General features: G+C 52.8%; 5 protein-coding genes across 5 annotated transcripts; 3 read left to right on the top strand and 2 right to left on the bottom strand.

The window, feature by feature from the left end:
• Positions 1–1,200: 1,200 nt before the first annotated feature.
• On the top strand, positions 1,201–2,441 carry BO72DRAFT_313698 (histone deacetylase complex subunit SAP30 Sin3-binding domain-containing protein). Its single transcript, XM_040940531.1, has 2 exons — positions 1,201–1,679; positions 1,790–2,441. Exons 1-2 carry the CDS (start codon positions 1,461–1,463, stop codon positions 2,315–2,317), a joined length of 747 nt encoding a protein of 248 aa, XP_040795564.1. The 5' UTR covers positions 1,201–1,460; the 3' UTR covers positions 2,318–2,441.
• On the top strand, positions 2,442–3,085 carry BO72DRAFT_313699 (uncharacterized protein). The gene has a single exon (XM_040940532.1). It carries the CDS (start codon positions 2,566–2,568, stop codon positions 3,016–3,018), a length of 453 nt encoding a protein of 150 aa, XP_040795563.1. The 5' UTR covers positions 2,442–2,565; the 3' UTR covers positions 3,019–3,085.
• A 502-nt stretch (positions 3,086–3,587) lies between these two features.
• Positions 3,588–4,653, bottom strand: BO72DRAFT_313643 (uncharacterized protein). Its single transcript, XM_040940530.1, has 3 exons — positions 4,325–4,653; positions 3,763–4,250; positions 3,588–3,663 (listed from the first exon to the last, which is right to left on the bottom strand). Exons 1-2 carry the CDS (start codon positions 4,545–4,547, stop codon positions 3,868–3,870), a joined length of 606 nt encoding a protein of 201 aa, XP_040795562.1. The 5' UTR covers positions 4,548–4,653; the 3' UTR covers positions 3,588–3,663; positions 3,763–3,867.
• A 747-nt stretch (positions 4,654–5,400) lies between these two features.
• BO72DRAFT_501791 (ATP-dependent protease La) lies at positions 5,401–8,806 on the bottom strand (the record flags this gene model as incomplete). Its single annotated transcript, XM_040949011.1, has 2 exons — positions 5,401–5,565; positions 5,618–8,806. The coding sequence occupies 2 exons, from the start codon at positions 8,804–8,806 to the stop codon at positions 5,401–5,403; spliced, it is 3,354 nt and encodes a 1,117-aa protein (XP_040795561.1).
• A 356-nt stretch (positions 8,807–9,162) lies between these two features.
• BO72DRAFT_416850 (BRO1-domain-containing protein) lies at positions 9,163–15,632 on the top strand. The gene is made up of 6 exons (XM_040942600.1): positions 9,163–9,518; positions 9,601–10,856; positions 10,920–11,060; positions 12,075–12,377; positions 12,459–14,055; positions 14,113–15,632. Exons 1-6 carry the CDS (start codon positions 9,303–9,305, stop codon positions 15,247–15,249), a joined length of 4,650 nt encoding a protein of 1,549 aa, XP_040795560.1. The 5' UTR covers positions 9,163–9,302; the 3' UTR covers positions 15,250–15,632.
• The last annotated feature ends 1,099 nt before the right edge of the window (positions 15,633–16,731 follow it).

Below are 16,731 nucleotides of genomic sequence, written 5' to 3'. Positions count from 1 at the left end.
TGCCGAAGCCCCCCGGTTCACATGATCATTATGTGGAGGAGGGGGAGCCCCGGAGGGGGGCGGGGGGGGGGGATTGTTTTCTTGGTTTTCCACATAGTACGATTTGTGAGGCCTTTATTACGAGATTGTGGATTTTTGCTTATCAGGAGTAACTATAGTCAGGTGTTGCGCTTGCCGCTTGGGGGGTGGCGAAGGAGTATTAGAGTGTTTACCGTACATGGAGCAGGGAGTAGGGATTGGTAGATTTCGCTCTGTGTGTGCGGTTTCCCCCGCATTGGATGATCGAAAGGTCCTCTTGAACGGGACGTAAAGTAGTTTTCGTCCGGGCTTTTCACTGGCCTCTTAGCACTTGCTCTAGCTGGGTGGTATGGGCTTTGAGCTAGCATCTCTTACTATGTACTATGGGTCTGGGGATTGTGGGTAGCGTTGGAGGGGTTCGCGGTACGGGTTGATGAGGGCCGAGAGGTTGAAGGCGGTATGTGGTGGTGGTATGGATTGTTGTTGGTGGGCGCGATAGGAATATACTGTTTATGCAGTACTGATTTTATTAATTGGGTTGGTCTGTGGGTAGTATGGTTTAGGTCTATATTTTAATACATTGGTTGACGGTGAGTGTGTCGTTCCTGATTCTGAGCGCATGGTCTCGAAGATCCGGGGACCGGAATATATACTCGGAAATTGAGCCGAGAAGGTGCACATGTATACACCTGACCAATACATTAGACAAACAACATGCAGGAACAATGTTACCTCTTGAGTCTAGCCGTAGACATTGCCCGTGAGCTCCCGATTGATGTGGTGCTCGTGTCGCACCATGCGCCTGAAGGGTTTGTTATGTAACATGGCTCTTACTGTGGTAGTCATGTGGTTGGCTTCGGTAGCTGCTGTCTTGTTAATCGAGGTTTGATCTGGCCTCCAGACAACGATAGGATGCTCTGAGTGTTCGTACTTGGGTTTGCGCAGTGCAAAGCTAGCTGGATCTGTCTCATTCCAGCAACCGGGGCTCAGCGCCGCTATCGGCCAACGACTATATTAGTCTGCAGCTGGCACTGCACCAGAATCCTCAGAGACTTTGACCCTTGAACGGTTACTCTCATGACACCTTACAGAGTCCGGTGCTCTGAAAGACCTAGCTGCCAAATAGACATAGAGGACGTTGCGCTGCACATTCCAAACTGATCTCCTCACGTCAGGATATTCGGCAATATTACCCAATGCGGCCGCGATGATGTCGCGCTCCAAGTATTCTGCCGTGTCTGGCCGCCCTTTCGCCGGCCGAAGCAAAAGTTCAATCAGACAAGTTCTTGGACAATGCAGCCTCTCTACTGTTCCCAGCTCATTCAAATCAACGCTAGTGTTCGAATGATAGATCGTCCTCCGCTTGCTCTCAGGGATACCACGTATCTCAATCTCTGATCACTCGCGTCAAGTCATCGCGCAAATTTCTGTCCTCGTGCCCCATGGCTCCCCCGCGTCAACGTACGGCGGCCGTCCAGGACGACTCTCGATCGGAGGGCTCCAGTACTACCAGAGAACACAAGACTACGAGTGTCAAGTCCCGGAAAGGTGCGAACGGATCTCTGGTAACATCTGTCACCAGCCGAGAAGTCAAAGTCTCAGGAAACCTCGCCAATGTGACCAGTGCCCCCGCTGGGGGAAACGCTGCAGATGTGCCAAAGGTAGGCCTGCGAATTCCTCCTCGTCAGTCGCCGATAACCAAAATCAAAATCCCTACTTTGATCTTCTTTTCCAGAGGCTAGAATGACTGACATTGTGTTCTTTGGTGCAGATTCCCTGGAACGAGATGCCCCTTAGCCTCCTCCACTCGTACCGACACGCCTACAAACTTTCATCCCCCAGTGCCTTTCCCAGCGAATACTCTCACCTGCTCCTCTCCAGAGGCATCGGCCTACGATCCCCGACATCAATCGCCGCCCAGCGCGCTCATCTACATCGCCAAAATGAAACGACGAACGGCACCTCCCAACCGTCGAGCAGCACCGCCAACGCCCCCACCAGCGCTACGACTGCCGCGAGAAAAGCCCTGCACGGTAATCCTCCGTCGGCCACCAATGGTATCAGTGCCAAACAGAAAGACCGTCAAAATCAGAAGAAAGGACCGAATGAAATTGACGGGAAGAGCGCTTTGCATCACATCATCGGCCAAGACCGAGTAAGCAAGAACCAACTCGCCTTGTCGGTCCGCAAACACTTCAATAGTGCTGGACTTGCAGAGCAGGAGGCCATTGCTCGGTTTCTGTACAAAGTTCGGGAAGAGGGAAGAGGGCGACATTTTCGACTGAGGTTTCAACCTTAGATCGGCATGACGGCTTTCGCGCCATACTCTTCCCTTTCATTCTGCAAATAGTGCGCTGCGATTCGAAACGCCCGGTTATGCCTGCGGCATACAACCTACTACTCGTCTGGGTGCTTTCGCCTCGCCATGATCTTGTTTATATTTGGTGTCTCAGGGTCGACTTTCAGGATATCCTGAGGTGACCGGGTTGGTAGTCTCGCCATACTTGGGCCATCAGGTCACCCTCCCCTCCGCTCCTCCCGCCCGAGATGCACACATTCTTCTCTTCTTCTTGTCGGAAACGGACAGACACTGGCTCGGTTTCCTGTTGTTCTCTCGTGATACCCATCAGTGCGACATGTTTCACTGTGTTTTTCGTTTATCCTCTCTTCTCCTACCCTCTACACCTAATCTCTCCACACCCACCTCGGTCTTCTGGCATGCATATTTGCTGTCTACCTGCAAGCACGGTGACCTGGTATTCTTTGATGAAGACTGGGACAAGACTCGAACAGACATCATTTCACTGCTGCCATGCTCCGCCCCCGCAGGTACATTGCCATGACTCCACCATGCTCTCCGAGGGTGTGGAATACTCCTATCCCATATTTATCGCAGGCGCTTTGATAGACCGGCTCGGTTGCTCCTTTGCTTTATCCTCCCTTTCGGCTTTGCTCCTATGCTTCCAAATCTGCCTCTGCTGCATGTATAATAAATCTTAATAAAGCTCGGAGACCTCCCATCTTTTACATGTATGAGTAAACACAAACATTGTCGATACATTTTCAGGTTACCACCCCGTCCAATGAAAATAACAGGGCTCATCGATACGCTTTCGGGCTGTTACTTACGAGTCAGGGTATCATGAGGTATATCAACATTTATACCCATCCGCACATCAAATAGCCAATCCCCTCCCCCACCACCCACCACCAACCCCCCAAAGAAAGAAACCAACCAATTTACAACTCAATGAAAGCACCTTGAAGCAATAGTAGCAGCAAGAGGAGCTCAAATTGCCTATCCGTGGTAACAAACTCCTAACCAGTCTAGTCCCCAAGAAAAGAACACCTCAATAAGGTAAGCCCTCACAAGCGAACGCCCAATCATCCACGCCTTCCTGTCATTCCCGGAAATCACCAAATCAACAAGATCACAGATTCTCCCAGAAACTTTGCCAGAAAAAAAGCAAAGAGATTAAAACCATGTCTCAACGTGATGGGTTTTTCCCCTCCCCCAAGACAAAAGCCAAGATTACCACCAGAAGGACAAGAATTCGGTAACACAGAACGAGTGGATACAATCAAGTTTGGATTTACGTACATCCCCCTGGCCAAGCCCAGATCACTCCTTGCGGTTTGTATGCCCTGCTCAGTGGGGTTCATGTTAGTATCCATCGGGGTGGTTTGGGGTGATGTGCAGGACCGTGCCGATGGTAGATATGAGGGGGGAGTGGGGGGACGTACTCATGAACTAGCACCCACCTCGAAGGTCGATAGGAAGGTAGGGCACTTAACAGCGGAAAGATTGGGCAGGCAGTGGTGTGACACGGAAGGTGTCCGGATGCTAGGCTAAGGCGACTTGCCAGGGCCCAGACACACCCCGGAGTAGCAGATGTCGGTGTGACAGCAATCCTTGGTGCGGCGGCAGCGACGGTGGCATTTGCGGTCCTGGGTGGACATTTCGCCGTCTGCGGCGGGGGGCGCGATGCGGGTTGTTAGAAGAGTGGTGGCGTTGGTGGTGTCTTCTTCCCAGACCGAGGTGGTGTCGAAGGTATCGGCATCAGCATCACTCAGAAGGTCCATGTCCTCGTCCTCATCGCTGTCGAGTGTGTATGCCGCGATGGAGGTGACACCAAGATCCTCATCGAAATCGGTATCGAGATCAGCGACAGGAGAGGAGGCATCGATGTCGGTGTCAGGGGCGGAGGCAGCTGGCTCGGTCACGACATTGTCTAGAGCGTGGTGAAGGAGTTAGAGTTGCTTGATGGAGGATACGGTGCTTGTTAGTGGGGGGCACTGTACTGACCACGAGTGTAGAGGCTGATATACCCGTCCAGGGCTTTCTTGATGGACGCGTGCTCAGTGCAACCGTGCATGCACTTCACATAGGCGAGGACGGATTCGCGGGAGACCTGGTCGTTGTTGCTGTCGGTGCCGGCGGCGAGGGCGCAGTCGCAGCCTGCCTTGATGGCGGTCGAGGTCACCAGGGTGACTAGGAGGGTGAGCAGCCAGAGAGGATGGAGCTTCATCTTGTCACGGACGAATGAAAGTGGTTTGGGGTAGTGTGAAGGCGCTGTTAGATGCTGGGATTGGCGCTTTGTGGATGGATGGGGTTGGTTGAGAAGTGGAGGATGAGAAGAAGGCGGAGCATGGGAGATGGAAGGATGAAGAAGAGATTCGAGGATGAGAGGAGGGGGATTTTATAGCCCAGCAAATCAGTCAGAAGTGACTAGGTGAATGAATCACCTTGAAAATTCAGGCCCAGTGAATGAGTGCGAAAGAACCATTCCCCAGTGATACCTGGTACTGGGTGGGTGGCTAGGTATTAAGCTTGCATTCACCCAAAGCAAAACCAAAAGTGACAGTAAAAGTAATGTAGAACAGGCAGTAGCCTCTATTATCCAAGTTATACAGGCATAGTCTTCGTATATACATACATGCAAGGACTGATCACAGACCATTTAAAGTCTGGCACCAACACCAGAAAAAGTGCTGCCACACCAACTCTAAGCCCGCTCGTCTGCAGAACTTCGACACACGTCTAATACCAGTCGAATGGACCGATGCCCATCTTGTTTTCTCAGAGCGGAGTGGTGTTGTTCGGGGGGTTTTTGAGCATCGCCGCCTGTTCCCCATGAGTCCGCGTCTCGATGCGGAGCTCAGCTCAGGCCAAGGGACGACGAAATCCGCCCTGGTTGTAGACTCTGCCCACAACCTAAATGTCAATTGCTAAATTCAGAAGAAACGGTTCGTCAGATAGATAGGAAGCCGACTCCAAGCCCATGCTGTCCCTAATGAAACGCCCTGTACGTGACCCAATACAGTGTAGAACATTATCCTGAAGTGCTTGCCACATTACGGCACCAGCAGTAGTCAGGTCGTTCACTCATCATCCTCGATTGCCGCCTGGGACTTCTTCTTCGGCTTTGCCGCAAGCTCCTTCTGCCAAATATGGTTGGCAGCGGTCTTGTCAAGATCGGCGAACAAGATGTCGAAGACTTCTGAGTACCATCCAACTGCATGGCCTTCAATACCCTTCTTGATATTCTGCAAGAGAGTTAGCGTGGCTGCTAAGTCAGAACAATGCGAGTCAACTTACCTCGGGCAGTTCCAACCAGTCGGACATGTTGTCCGCAGGGAAGATGATCTTCTTAGCTCCCGCACGGCGAGCGGCCACCGTCTTCTCCCGTAGTCCTCCGATGCGCAAGACCTTACCAGTCACCGTGAGTTCACCGGTCATGGCGATGGTCGGGTCCAGAGGGTGGTTCAAAGCCAGAGACAGCAAAGACGTCGCCATTGTGATACCGGCAGACGGTCCGTCCTTGGGCACTGCACCCTCAGGACAGTGCATGTGCAACTTGGCCTTCTCAAAGAATCGATTCTCAGGGAACTGCTTCGCCATCACGGACTTGGCGAACGAGTACGCGATGTGGCTAGACTCTTTCATGACGTTTTGTAGGTTACCGGTAATGTCGATACCAGGTCGGGACTCGGGCGACAGAGCGTTTTCAAGAATGGATTCGACATAGAGAGCGGCACCGCCCATGCTGGTCCAGGCAAGACCCATGGTGACACCAGCTGGGAAAGTCTCGTACAGACGGTCGGCCCTGAAGACGGGAGGGCCAACGTAGTCAGTCAAACTGTCCTTGTCAATGCTGACACTAACGTGCTCAGGAACCTTCAACGCGACTCGGGGTGTTTCCGTGGTCGGCTTTTCCGAATCAAGAGAAGCGTTTGCGGAATCGGTCGACTCGGCTTCCTTCTGCGCCTCCGCTTGCACAGCCTTACCCTCGTCTGTGATTGCTTTTTCTTCGGCGAGAACATCCTCTCCAAGATCACGGACGATGTTGAAGGCGGCCTTACGGTACACCTTCTCAATCTGCTTCTTCAAGTTACGTACACCACTTTCACGGCAATATGACTTGATAAGCTCCTCAACCGCATCCTCGGTCAAGGTAACGTCTACCTCCTTCAGACCCGTCAATTCTTTCGCGGCGGGTGCAAGGTAGCGTTGGGCGATAGCCATCTTCTCATCCGCAACGTAGCCGGAGAGCTCAATCAACTCCATGCGATCCAGGAGGGGCCGGGGAATGGTGTCGGTGATGTTTGCGGTACAGACGAAAAGAACCTTAGACAAATCCACCGGGACATCCATGTAGTGATCCAGGAATGACGAGTTCTGCTCGGGATCGAGGAGTTCGAGCAGAGCAGACGAGGGATCACCTTGGTGACCATGGCCGATCTTGTCGATCTCATCGATCAGGATCAGAGGGTTTTCGGTCTGGCATTTCTTGAGGGCCTGAATTATCCGGCCAGGAAGTGCGCCAACGTAAGTCCTACGGTGTCCCTTGACCTCAGCAACATCTGTCAAGCCGCCAACAGAGAACCTGTAGTACTGCCTGTTCAAGGCACGTGCAATGGACTTTCCAATGCTGGTCTTACCCACACCTGGTGGTCCCACAAGACAGAGGATCTTGCCCTCGACAGTTCCGCGGAGCTTTCCAATGGCAATGAACTCAAGGATGCGGTCTTTGACGTCCTTGAGACCGTGGTGATCTTCATCAAGGACGGTCATCGCATTCTTGATACTGAAATTCTCCACGCTCTTCTGACCCCATGGGATCTGAGTCAACCAATCCAGATAGTTCCGGGTCACATTGAACTCGGATGCAGCCGGTTCCAGGTGAGCCAGCTTGTTGAGTTCCTCGTCGAACACCTTCTTGATGGCCTCCGGCATTGCGAGCTTCTCCGCCTTATCCTTGAACTTCTCAACCAGCTTGTCTTTACCATCGGATTCGATACCCAACTCCCGCTTAATACCCTTCATCTGCTCCATGAGCCAGTACTCACGCTGTCGCTTCTGAATCTTGGCCTCAACATCCTTAGAGATCTTCGACTGGAGTTGAGCGTTCATGAGCTCCTTCTTCAAGACAACGAGAGCCTTGGGAAGTCTTTCTTCGATGTTCATTAGCTCCAGGACCTCCTGCATTTCATTGAGTTCACCGGCAGAGACGGCGGCAGCGAAGTCGGCTAACTTGGCGGGATCGTCGCTGAGGTTTCCGGGGAATTGGTCGGTGTAAAAGGCAGAGATTTGATCACGGAACAGAGGGTTCAGGCTAGCGATTTCCTTACAGACGTTGACGATTTCGCTGGTCACAGCGCGAATGATGGCGCTTTTCTTGTCGTAGGCCTGCTCGGCCATATTTTCAACATTGACAAGGCTGACAAGGTACTTTCGCAAGAAGGAGGTTGGCTCGTAGTGATCCTTGGGGGCGACTTCCGCACTTCCCTCTTCGAAGCTAGCCACGACATCTCCACGCTTTTCCTGAACCTTTTCCTCCGCTGTGCCTGACTTCGCTGGATCGCTGGGCGGAATGAGGGAGGATATCTTGATACGACGGTGGGGGTAGAGGACGGCTGTCACACCGCCCGTGTCGCCACGGAGAGGATAGGCCGCGGTAATCTGTGCGAAGACACCGACGTCATAGACATCTTCGAGATTTTCGATTATGTCCCCATCCGCATTCTCATCCTTGAACAGGAAGGCGCCCACGTAAGGTTGACCACGCTTCATCATCTCCTGGATGGCGCTAGCAACGTTGGGGTCCTTGATGGTGATAGCTTTGTAGAAACCCGGGTAGAGTGGTCGCTTCGCGATGGGAATAGCCATGACCTGAGGATAGATGTCTGGGACCACTGGCTTTTGTAAGGCCTTCTCATTACTACCCTTCTTGCCCTTCTTGCCGCCGTCCTCATTGTCGCCGTTACTGGCGCCGCTAGGCTTGGAGTCCGAGGAGCCACCGCTGACAGGTATGGGGGTGGGTTCATCGGAAGAGCTTCCTTTGCCGTCTGCGGATTTGCCGCTCTTTTTCGACTCCTCTTCCAAGCCGCGTTGCTCCTTGTCCACCGCCGCCTTCTCTTTCCGCCGCCACGACCCCGATGTCGGAGCTCCGGGTTCTAGTGACGATCCCTGCCTGCTGGAGGGATCGGTCGCCTTTCGTCGAGCATCTGAGCGCCGTACAGAGTCCTTCTCCTCCTTGGTATCCTTCTGCTCTTTTTGCGTTGTGTCCTCCTTGTCGTCATTTTGTGGGGGCTTCTCTTTCAGACGGATTGAGCTCGAGGAGAAAGGTCGAGTAGAGGATGGAAGGGTACGGCCGACTCGGGTGGCACTCAAAATTGAACGAGCACTGGCATTGTGTCTGGGAGAAGAGAGCAGAGGGCGGAGGATTATAGGACGCGGCGTTTGGTGGAGCGCGGCTCTCCAGGGGAGTGTCTGGCCGCGGAGCATGCTACTGTGTCGACGCGGACGACGCGGACGGAATAAGGCGGGAAAGGAAAGGCGAAAGATATGGGATCAAGTACGGTAGCCTGGAGGCCGACCGAAAGAGCGGGTGATACAGATAGAGCTGGAGCTAGGAGAGGGGGGAGGAAAGAAAAGAGAAAACCAAGCAAGGTGGTGAAGGTAGCTAGATGTACTGAGTAGGTATGTAGATTGAGGGGGCGATCGAAGGTCTGTTCGGTCGAGTGATTGATTACCGAAGCAAGCGCAAGCTTTCATCATCGCTGCTGTTCGGAACCTTGTTGTTCCGATCGGGAAACTTTTTCGAGCCGGAACGACTCGAAGCTTCCAAACGTCTTCCCCATCAGGAGGCGGTCGATGCTTCAAGAAAGGTCTCCGGTGGTTCTTCTTCCTCTCAAACCAGCTTCCGCCAATTCAAATTTCTCCTTCTCCTCATCCCATTTCCCGTCGTTGCGTTTTTTTTGATGCTTAGCTGTCTTCCACAATGAGTGCTACATCTGCCGCTATGCCCAAAGCCGCGGCTCTCCCCGCTCGTTTACTGCGGACCTCGCGGCAATACTCCAAGCAGAGTCCCTCCACCACCATCCGGTCCTCAACCCCGGCCCGGACCTATCATGCCTCTACCGCTTCTTCAAGCAACAAGCGCTTGCGCGATGGTGCCTGCAGCAAGAAGCAACCTGCAGTTCCTTCAACAACTAGGGTAAGTTGTCCGGGCATTAACCGGCCAAGTCTTCTTGCGAAGTTTGGACTGCGCACTAACATGAGTCCCCCTTGGCTTGCAGACTTTTCATACAACTGCTCCGCTCGCGGCTGTCTCCGACCCTTACAAAGTCCTAGGAGTCGACAAAAGCGCTTCTGCATCAGAGATCAAGAAGGCTTACTATGGAATGGCGAAGAAATATCACCCGGATACCAACAAGGAACCCGACGCGAAAGAGAAGTTCGCAGAGGCGCAAACGGCATACGAGCTTTTGTCCGACCCCAAGAAGCGCGAAAACTACGACCGCTTCGGTTCCGCTGCTTTTGACCAGAACGGCGGTTTCGATCCCAGCGGCGGCAATCCATTCGGTGGCGGCAACCCGTTTGCTGGCGCCGGAGGCTTTCATGGATTTGGTGGTGGCTTTGGTGGAGGCTTCTCAGCCGATATTAACTTCGAAGATCTTTTTGGCGCTTTCACTGGCGGCGCTCGCCGATCTGGTCGAGGCCGCCGGGGACCCTTCCAGGAGATTCTTGTGGGTGAAGATATTGAGGTTCAGACCAGCATCTCCTTCATGGAGGCCGCGAAGGGCACTTCGAAGGACATTGTGATTACCCCTCTGAAAGAGTGCGACACCTGCAGCGGAGAGGGATTGAAGAAGGGTGCCAAACGTACCCAGTGCCGTCAATGCAACGGATCCGGCACTCGAGTACACATGATGCAGGGTGGCTTCCAGGTGGCAGCTACTTGCGACGCTTGTGGTGGACTGGGCATGACTGTTCCCCGAGGATCTGAATGTGGGTCTTGTAAGGGTAATGGAGTGGTTAGGGACAAGAAGACCGTTCAGGTGGACATCCCGGGAGGTGTCGAGGACGGCATGCGTCTGAGAATCTCCGGGGAAGGTGATGCCCCGCCCACTGGTACTGCAGCTCCCGCAGGCTCCCGTACGCAACGCGGTGATCTCTATGTGTCCATTCGGGTCGCTCCTGATCACCGATTCAGCCGCGCTGGGTCCGACATTCTTTACACAGCTTCCATCCCTCTCACCACCGCTCTTCTGGGTGGCGAAGTGAAGGTGCCTACCCTGGATGGCGAGGTCAAGGTGAAGGTTGGTACGGGTACTGGCACCGGCGACCGCATTACTTTGTCCGGCATGGGCATGAAGAAGTTGGGTGGTCGAAGCCGCAACTTCAGCCCCACGGGTGACCTGAAGGTCGAATTTAAGGTTGCCATGCCCAAGTACTTGACCAGTAATCAGCGAACGATTCTTGAGGTTCTTGCAGACGAGATGGGCGATACAACTGCCAAGCGTATCATGGATATCCCCAAGGATAAGGATGGGTAAGCATCTTCTTGATTGGATTTGACTGCCTTTCTGTTCACTTTCCTCTGACCGTTTTCCAGTGCCCCGTCTAGCCCCGGCGCCTCGACTGACGACTCCAAGCACCCGGGCTTCCTCAAGTCCGCTTGGCAAAAGCTTATGAACCACTCCGATGCCAGCAAGAAAGAAAATGGCGATGCCCACAAGTCCGATGGTGATAAGAAGTCGGGCTCGAACTGAAAGGCGCAACGCCAGCTGAACGTGATGTATAACTGATATTCCCAAGGTCGTGGTCCCGGACGACCTCCCTTCTTCGATTCTTACCTGTATTTATTTCGGACGATTATCATAGCGCCGGCGACACTGGGGGTTCCTTGAGCTATTCTGCATGTTGGGATGATTTCCATGCCAGTTTCTATATATTTTGTTGTTTTTGGATGCTTGTTGATTAGTGCGTGGATAGAGCAATCCTTTCAAGTGTATGTAACTTGATGTATGTACGATTAGAAAAATCATATCAGACTTCTCTCTCTTCCAAACATACATACATCGAATAATCAGCGGGCGGAGACGGGAAGTTGAGGGGACCAAATTGGGAGTCGGAATAGGATAGGTGGGTGTGGTGGGTGCTACCGCGGCAGTGAGTGGGTGTGCCTGTCTTGTTCGTCACGGCGGGCGGTTAGCTTGGAGACCAATCCATCCATCCCCAGCCTGCCATTACCACAATACAATAACTTAAATCAGATCTTCTGCCAAATTCCCCCTTTCTTACCCACTATTCACCATATGATGATCATGATAGTCGGTGGATGTGACTGCTAATTGTTTCCTACTTGCAAGTTCACACGAATATCACGCCTTGACTGATTTGAGTGTTGCTACGGTTGAAGCTGTTGTCTGCCTGCTATTTGAAGTAGTAGAAGCACCCCTCCTCCGCTTCACCGCCGTCGTCATCGGGCGGTCTTACTGCCCGTGTGCGCTGCCTGCAGTGGCATTCCATCCCATCCCATCCCAATCGAACTAATCTCGACATTCCTACCAGCCACCATCTCTGTTTCTCATTCTCCGAAAAAACCAACTGGACTTTACCCCACAGTCCCGTCCGTTCCCGTCTGTCATTATTCGCCTCCATCACCGCCCCTCCCCCTCCATCGCAATCATTGACAGATACCTTGTCTATTCTCGCCCTATCTCCCCTCGCCTTTCGCTCCCCGTCTCTTCTCCGCCTTTAATGGGAGCTCCCCGCTCCTACACATGAGCAAGATGGTTCAATCGCCCATGATCTCGTGTCCGCTGAAGCAGACCAACGAAATCGATTGGATTAGACCCCTGAAGGACTACATTCGTCAAAGTTATGGTGAAGATCCCGATCGCTACAGTCAAGAATGTGCCACTCTCAACCGCTTGCGCCAGGACATGAGGGGCGCGGGGAAAGACAGTGCGACGGGTCGCGACTTACTGTATCGCTACTATGGTCAACTGGAGCTGCTGGACTTGCGCTTCCCAGTGGATGAGAACCATATCAAGATATCCTTTACCTGGTACGCAATGCGAGACTGGGCTTCTGCTATTCCCTATTCCCTGTCGGGCATCTACTAAAATACTGTCACAATGTTTACCAGGTACGACGCTTTCACCCATAAACCCACTTCCCAGTACTCTCTCGCCTACGAAAAAGCTTCCATCATTTTCAACATCTCTGCCGTGCTCTCTTGTCATGCGGCCAACCAGAATCGCGCCGAGGACGCAGGCCTCAAGACTGCCTATCACTCCTTCCAGGCCTCTGCTGGCATGTTCACCTATATCAACGAGAATTTTCTCCATGCGCCCTCGACCGATCTGAACCGGGAGACGGTCAAGGCTTTGATCCACATTACTCTCGCGCAGAGTCAGGAAGTATTCTTGGAGAAACAGATTGCGGACAACAAGAAGGCTGGGCTGCTGGCGAAACTGGCCAGCCAGTCGGCCTACCTCTACTCTCAGGCCGCCGAGGCGATCCAGGAGTTTTGCAAGGGGATATTTGACAAAGTCTGGTCAATCGTTGTTCAGACCAAAGCGGCTCACATGGCCTCCGTCGCATCGTACTACCAAGCCCTCGCGGACAGTGAAAGTGGATCTCATGGTGTGGCCATTGCTCGACTGCAATTTGCGGAAAAGAACTCGACAGCCGCGATGGGATGGGCCAAGTCATTCCCGTCATCAGTTTCGCCAAACACAAACCTCAGCTCAGAATCAGGCACAAATCTGCTTGACGTTGTTAAGTTCCACCTAGCTAATGTACAGGCCAAGCTTACGGTATTCAAGAAGGACAATGATTTCATCTACCACCAGCCCGTTCCCAGCGAAGCAGGCCTGTCTGCTGTCGCCAAATTACCAGCGGCAAAGGCGATTCCAGTCAGCGAACTCTACCAGGGCCAGGACATTCAACGGATCATCGGCCCGGATATCTTCCAGAAATTAGTTCCCATGTCCGTCACCGAGACAGCTAGTCTCTACGACGAAGAAAAGGCCAAGCTTATCCGAGCCGAGACCGAAAAGGTCGAAATGGCCAACGGGGAAATGGCTGCCAGTTTGGATTATCTCAAACTTCCCGGAAGCCTTAATATTCTCAAAGGCGGGATGGATCAAGAAATGGAGGTCGATGAAGAGTTCAGAAGATGGTGCCAGGAACTTGCTGGTCATCAGCCTTTCATCAAAGCGCTTGATGACCTGCAGGACCGCAAATCGGAGATCCTTGGACAACTGGACCAGTGCTCTAAGAAGCTCGACTTGGAAGAAAGCGTGTGTGAGAAGATGCGCTCCAAATACGGCGCCGATTGGAGTCAGCAGCCGAGTGCAAGGCTCAATACTACCCTTCGTGGAGACATTCGGACATACCGCGACACTATCAACGAGGCTAGCGCAAGCGACGCCCAGCTGCTGTCTACGCTACGGCAGTATGAGGCTGATTTCGACGAAATGCGCTCTGCAGGAGAAACCGATGAAGCTGACGTCCTCTTCCAGCGTGCCATGATCAAAGCGGGGTCGAAACACGGCAAGGGAAAGAATGGTCTAGGAAGTCCCTACGCCTCCACGCCGGAGGGGAATCTGCTAGATGATGTTTACGACGAAGGCAGCCCCTCTGTGTCGGAACAGATCGCCCGGGTCGAGGCCATCTTGAAGAAGCTGAACCTAGTCAAGAGGGAGCGATCACAAGTTCTGAAGGATTTGAAGGAGAAGGTAAGTCATCATTGATAGTTGATTCAGTGCACCGGAGCTAAAATGGATTCTTTGCAGGTTCACAACGATGACATATCTAATGTCCTGATTCTCAACAAGAAATCGATCACTGGGCAAGAGAGCCAGCTCTTCGAGTCCGAACTGGAGAAATTCCGTCCGCATCAGAATCGGTTGCTTCAGGCCAACCATAAACAAGCCTCCCTCATGAAAGAGCTGACCAAGATCTACGGGGATCTGCTCCAAGATAAGCGAGTGAGATCTGAGCAGTCGAAGTACGAAGCCATCACACGTCAACGCAATACGGTCATGGCTCGATACAAGAAAGTGTATGATGCTTTCAATGGTTTGCTTTCGGGAACAGTTCAAGCCCAGACTTTCTACACTGAGATGGCCGAGACGGTGGAGAATCTGAAGAAAAACGTCGAAGCGTTTATTAACAACCGTCGTTCTGAAGGAGCTCAGCTACTTGGGCAGATCGAACGCGAGCGAGCGAACAGTGCCACAGAGCAGGAAGATCGCGAGCGGGAGAAATTGCGGCAGTTGATGGAACGCCTGTCGACCGAGCCCAAGACCACCACACCTGCACCGCCTTCAGCAGGGGCAATGGCCCCCCCACCCCCGTCCAAGGCCAAGTCGCCGCCTCCAGCGGTGCAGACGCCTGCTTACAACCCATCTCTCGCCTCGCCGAAGAACTCACCCGCATTTCCTCCTGGGCAACAGCATGGCGTTCCTTTGTCCCATTCTCCAGCTCCCTATGGGCAGTACATGACCCATGGTGCCGCTGGTATGCCTTACCATCCCGGTCAACCATACCAGCAAGGAGCAGCAGCACCTTTGTCGGAGGGTTATAATCCCATGGCCTATCCTGTTCCACCGGCCGCTTCGCCGCCTCCAGCCCAGCAATTCTACTCCTCCACCCCTACCCCATTCAGCAGCTACAGCGGGCCCACTCCTCCTGCAGCACCGTCTTCTTTCTTACCACAGGGCTACGTTCCGCCACCTCCGCCGCCTCGACCTCAGCAGACAAACTACCCTTCGACTTCCGGCCCCTTTCCATCCGGCCCTGGCGGCTACGCTCAAAGCCGGCCATACGGCGCAACTCAACATCACAAGGCTCAGTCGCAGTCGTCACAGTCACAGGGACAATCGGCCTCGTCGACTGACCCCTGGGCCGGACTCAACGCCTGGAAATAAGACGCCCTGCCCTCTTTCCTAGTTGATATATCGATGGACGGGTCATGAAGTATGATAGACGCATGGAACGAATCACTGAAATATCTTGCATTAGGGCGTTTTCATCTCTGCAGTCGTGTCGAATTCATTTTGTTTGCTAGTCCCCATTAGTATTGGTATTCATTTCTGCTTTGTGAATTCCATTCTTCGTTAATACTACTGCTCCGTTCATGGAATCTCATCGTGTCGGTTCATGGGGCCGTCTCAGTCATGATCTATTCCTGCTACTTTGTTCTTTATTGACATCAGGCGGGTATGACTTTAGTCATGCACGGGTCACAAAACGAATTATCTGATTCTGCATGTGTATTCAAGGAAGTATGAAAACACATCATGAACAACAGAACGCGAACGTCGAGCTCTTTTTGTAGACCGTATCATTCGAGGCCTAGAACGAGACGATAATAGTGCACGAGGAATCTGAATTAGTTAGCTCCCATTGCTGGCTGGATCGAGCAGTGAATCTATGCTGCCGGCAACTGGAGCCTACACTAGGACTGAAGACTATCAACCGCAACCCCCGGTAAAACCCCCCCCATGAACAGAGAGAATGTCCTGAATCGTCTGCTCCTTGACAATTTCCACCACCAACATCACACCCACCCACCCACTCCAAGCTCAATCAGTAACCCGGCTATCCGAAATCAACGTACAAGCCCATCCGCAGAATCACCTCGAGCACCCCCCTCCCCTCCCCTTCCCGTTCCGGTTCATTAACAGCATCCAGCTAGAAGACCTCAAGCCCCTTTTGCCAAAGAAAAAGAGAAAGAAAAGAAAAACGCGCCAACCCATACGTATGCAGAAATACGTACAGTTTCCTATCCCATCCGTCGGAATCCCACCCAACCCAAACACATGGGGCCTGGCCTACCCCAGCTTCCCTGGTACTTAGCTAGCTAGCTAGCTGGACTGTGCTGTGCTGTGCTGTACCTGGGTAGGGAGTGAATACTTGGTGTTGCACCGATGAAGTCATTGTACGGCACGGTTACACCGTCTGCTGCTTTCTTCTCTCTCCAGGAGCGTGAGTGTGGTAGTCTATTGTCTGTGCTGGGGGTAGGGTATACGTATAGCGGGTAGATGATTTGTAGGGTTGTACTTCGTTCTGCTGATGCATATACCTACTCTTGCCGGGTATTTATGTATACTTCACCTAGCATAGACTGCCGTCGAGTTCTTTGTGGACAACGAAAGAATTGCCGTGGGGACTAGTTCGAGTTGCGATGATGGCAGAGAAAACGGATCATGGTCGAGGGGAACGAATGCTGTCTGTACCACTGGAAAACGTTCCATGCAACAGGGAAGCATACATATGCAGGCGAGTAGGAGGGGGAATTGCCATCATTGGAGGTGCAGTGCTGTTTGATCCGGGATTCTCCGCTTCCACGGCTTATCGGGATGGAGTGAGAGGAGAGATTTGATGATGTGAGGCAGGAGGGGACCGGG

Source organism: Aspergillus fijiensis, assembly GCF_003184825.1.
Source record: "Aspergillus fijiensis CBS 313.89 unplaced genomic scaffold BO72scaffold_97, whole genome shotgun sequence".
Classification (NCBI taxonomy): Eukaryota; Fungi; Ascomycota; class Eurotiomycetes; order Eurotiales; family Aspergillaceae; genus Aspergillus; species Aspergillus fijiensis.
This window is presented reverse-complemented; position numbering and strand designations above follow the sequence as displayed.

Bases quoted from the DNA above. Each gene is read 5' to 3' on its own strand.
- BO72DRAFT_313643 (XM_040940530.1), bottom strand. From the start codon at position 4,547: ATGAAGCTCCATCCTCTCTGGCTGCTCACCCTCCTAGTCACCCTGGTG. The intron at 4,251-4,324 runs GTCAGTACAGTG...ACCACGCTCTAG, and splicing joins TATCAGCCTCTACACTCGTG to ACAATGTCGTGACCGAGCCA.
- BO72DRAFT_313699 (XM_040940532.1), top strand. From the start codon at position 2,566: ATGCACACATTCTTCTCTTCTTCTTGTCGGAAACGGACAGACACTGGC.
- BO72DRAFT_416850 (XM_040942600.1), top strand. From the start codon at position 9,303: ATGAGTGCTACATCTGCCGCTATGCCCAAAGCCGCGGCTCTCCCCGCT. The intron at 9,519-9,600 runs GTAAGTTGTCCG...CTTGGCTTGCAG, and splicing joins CAGTTCCTTCAACAACTAGG to ACTTTTCATACAACTGCTCC. The intron at 12,378-12,458 runs GTACGCAATGCG...AATGTTTACCAG, and splicing joins ATCAAGATATCCTTTACCTG to GTACGACGCTTTCACCCATA.
- BO72DRAFT_313698 (XM_040940531.1), top strand. From the start codon at position 1,461: ATGGCTCCCCCGCGTCAACGTACGGCGGCCGTCCAGGACGACTCTCGA. The intron at 1,680-1,789 runs GTAGGCCTGCGA...TCTTTGGTGCAG, and splicing joins ACGCTGCAGATGTGCCAAAG to ATTCCCTGGAACGAGATGCC.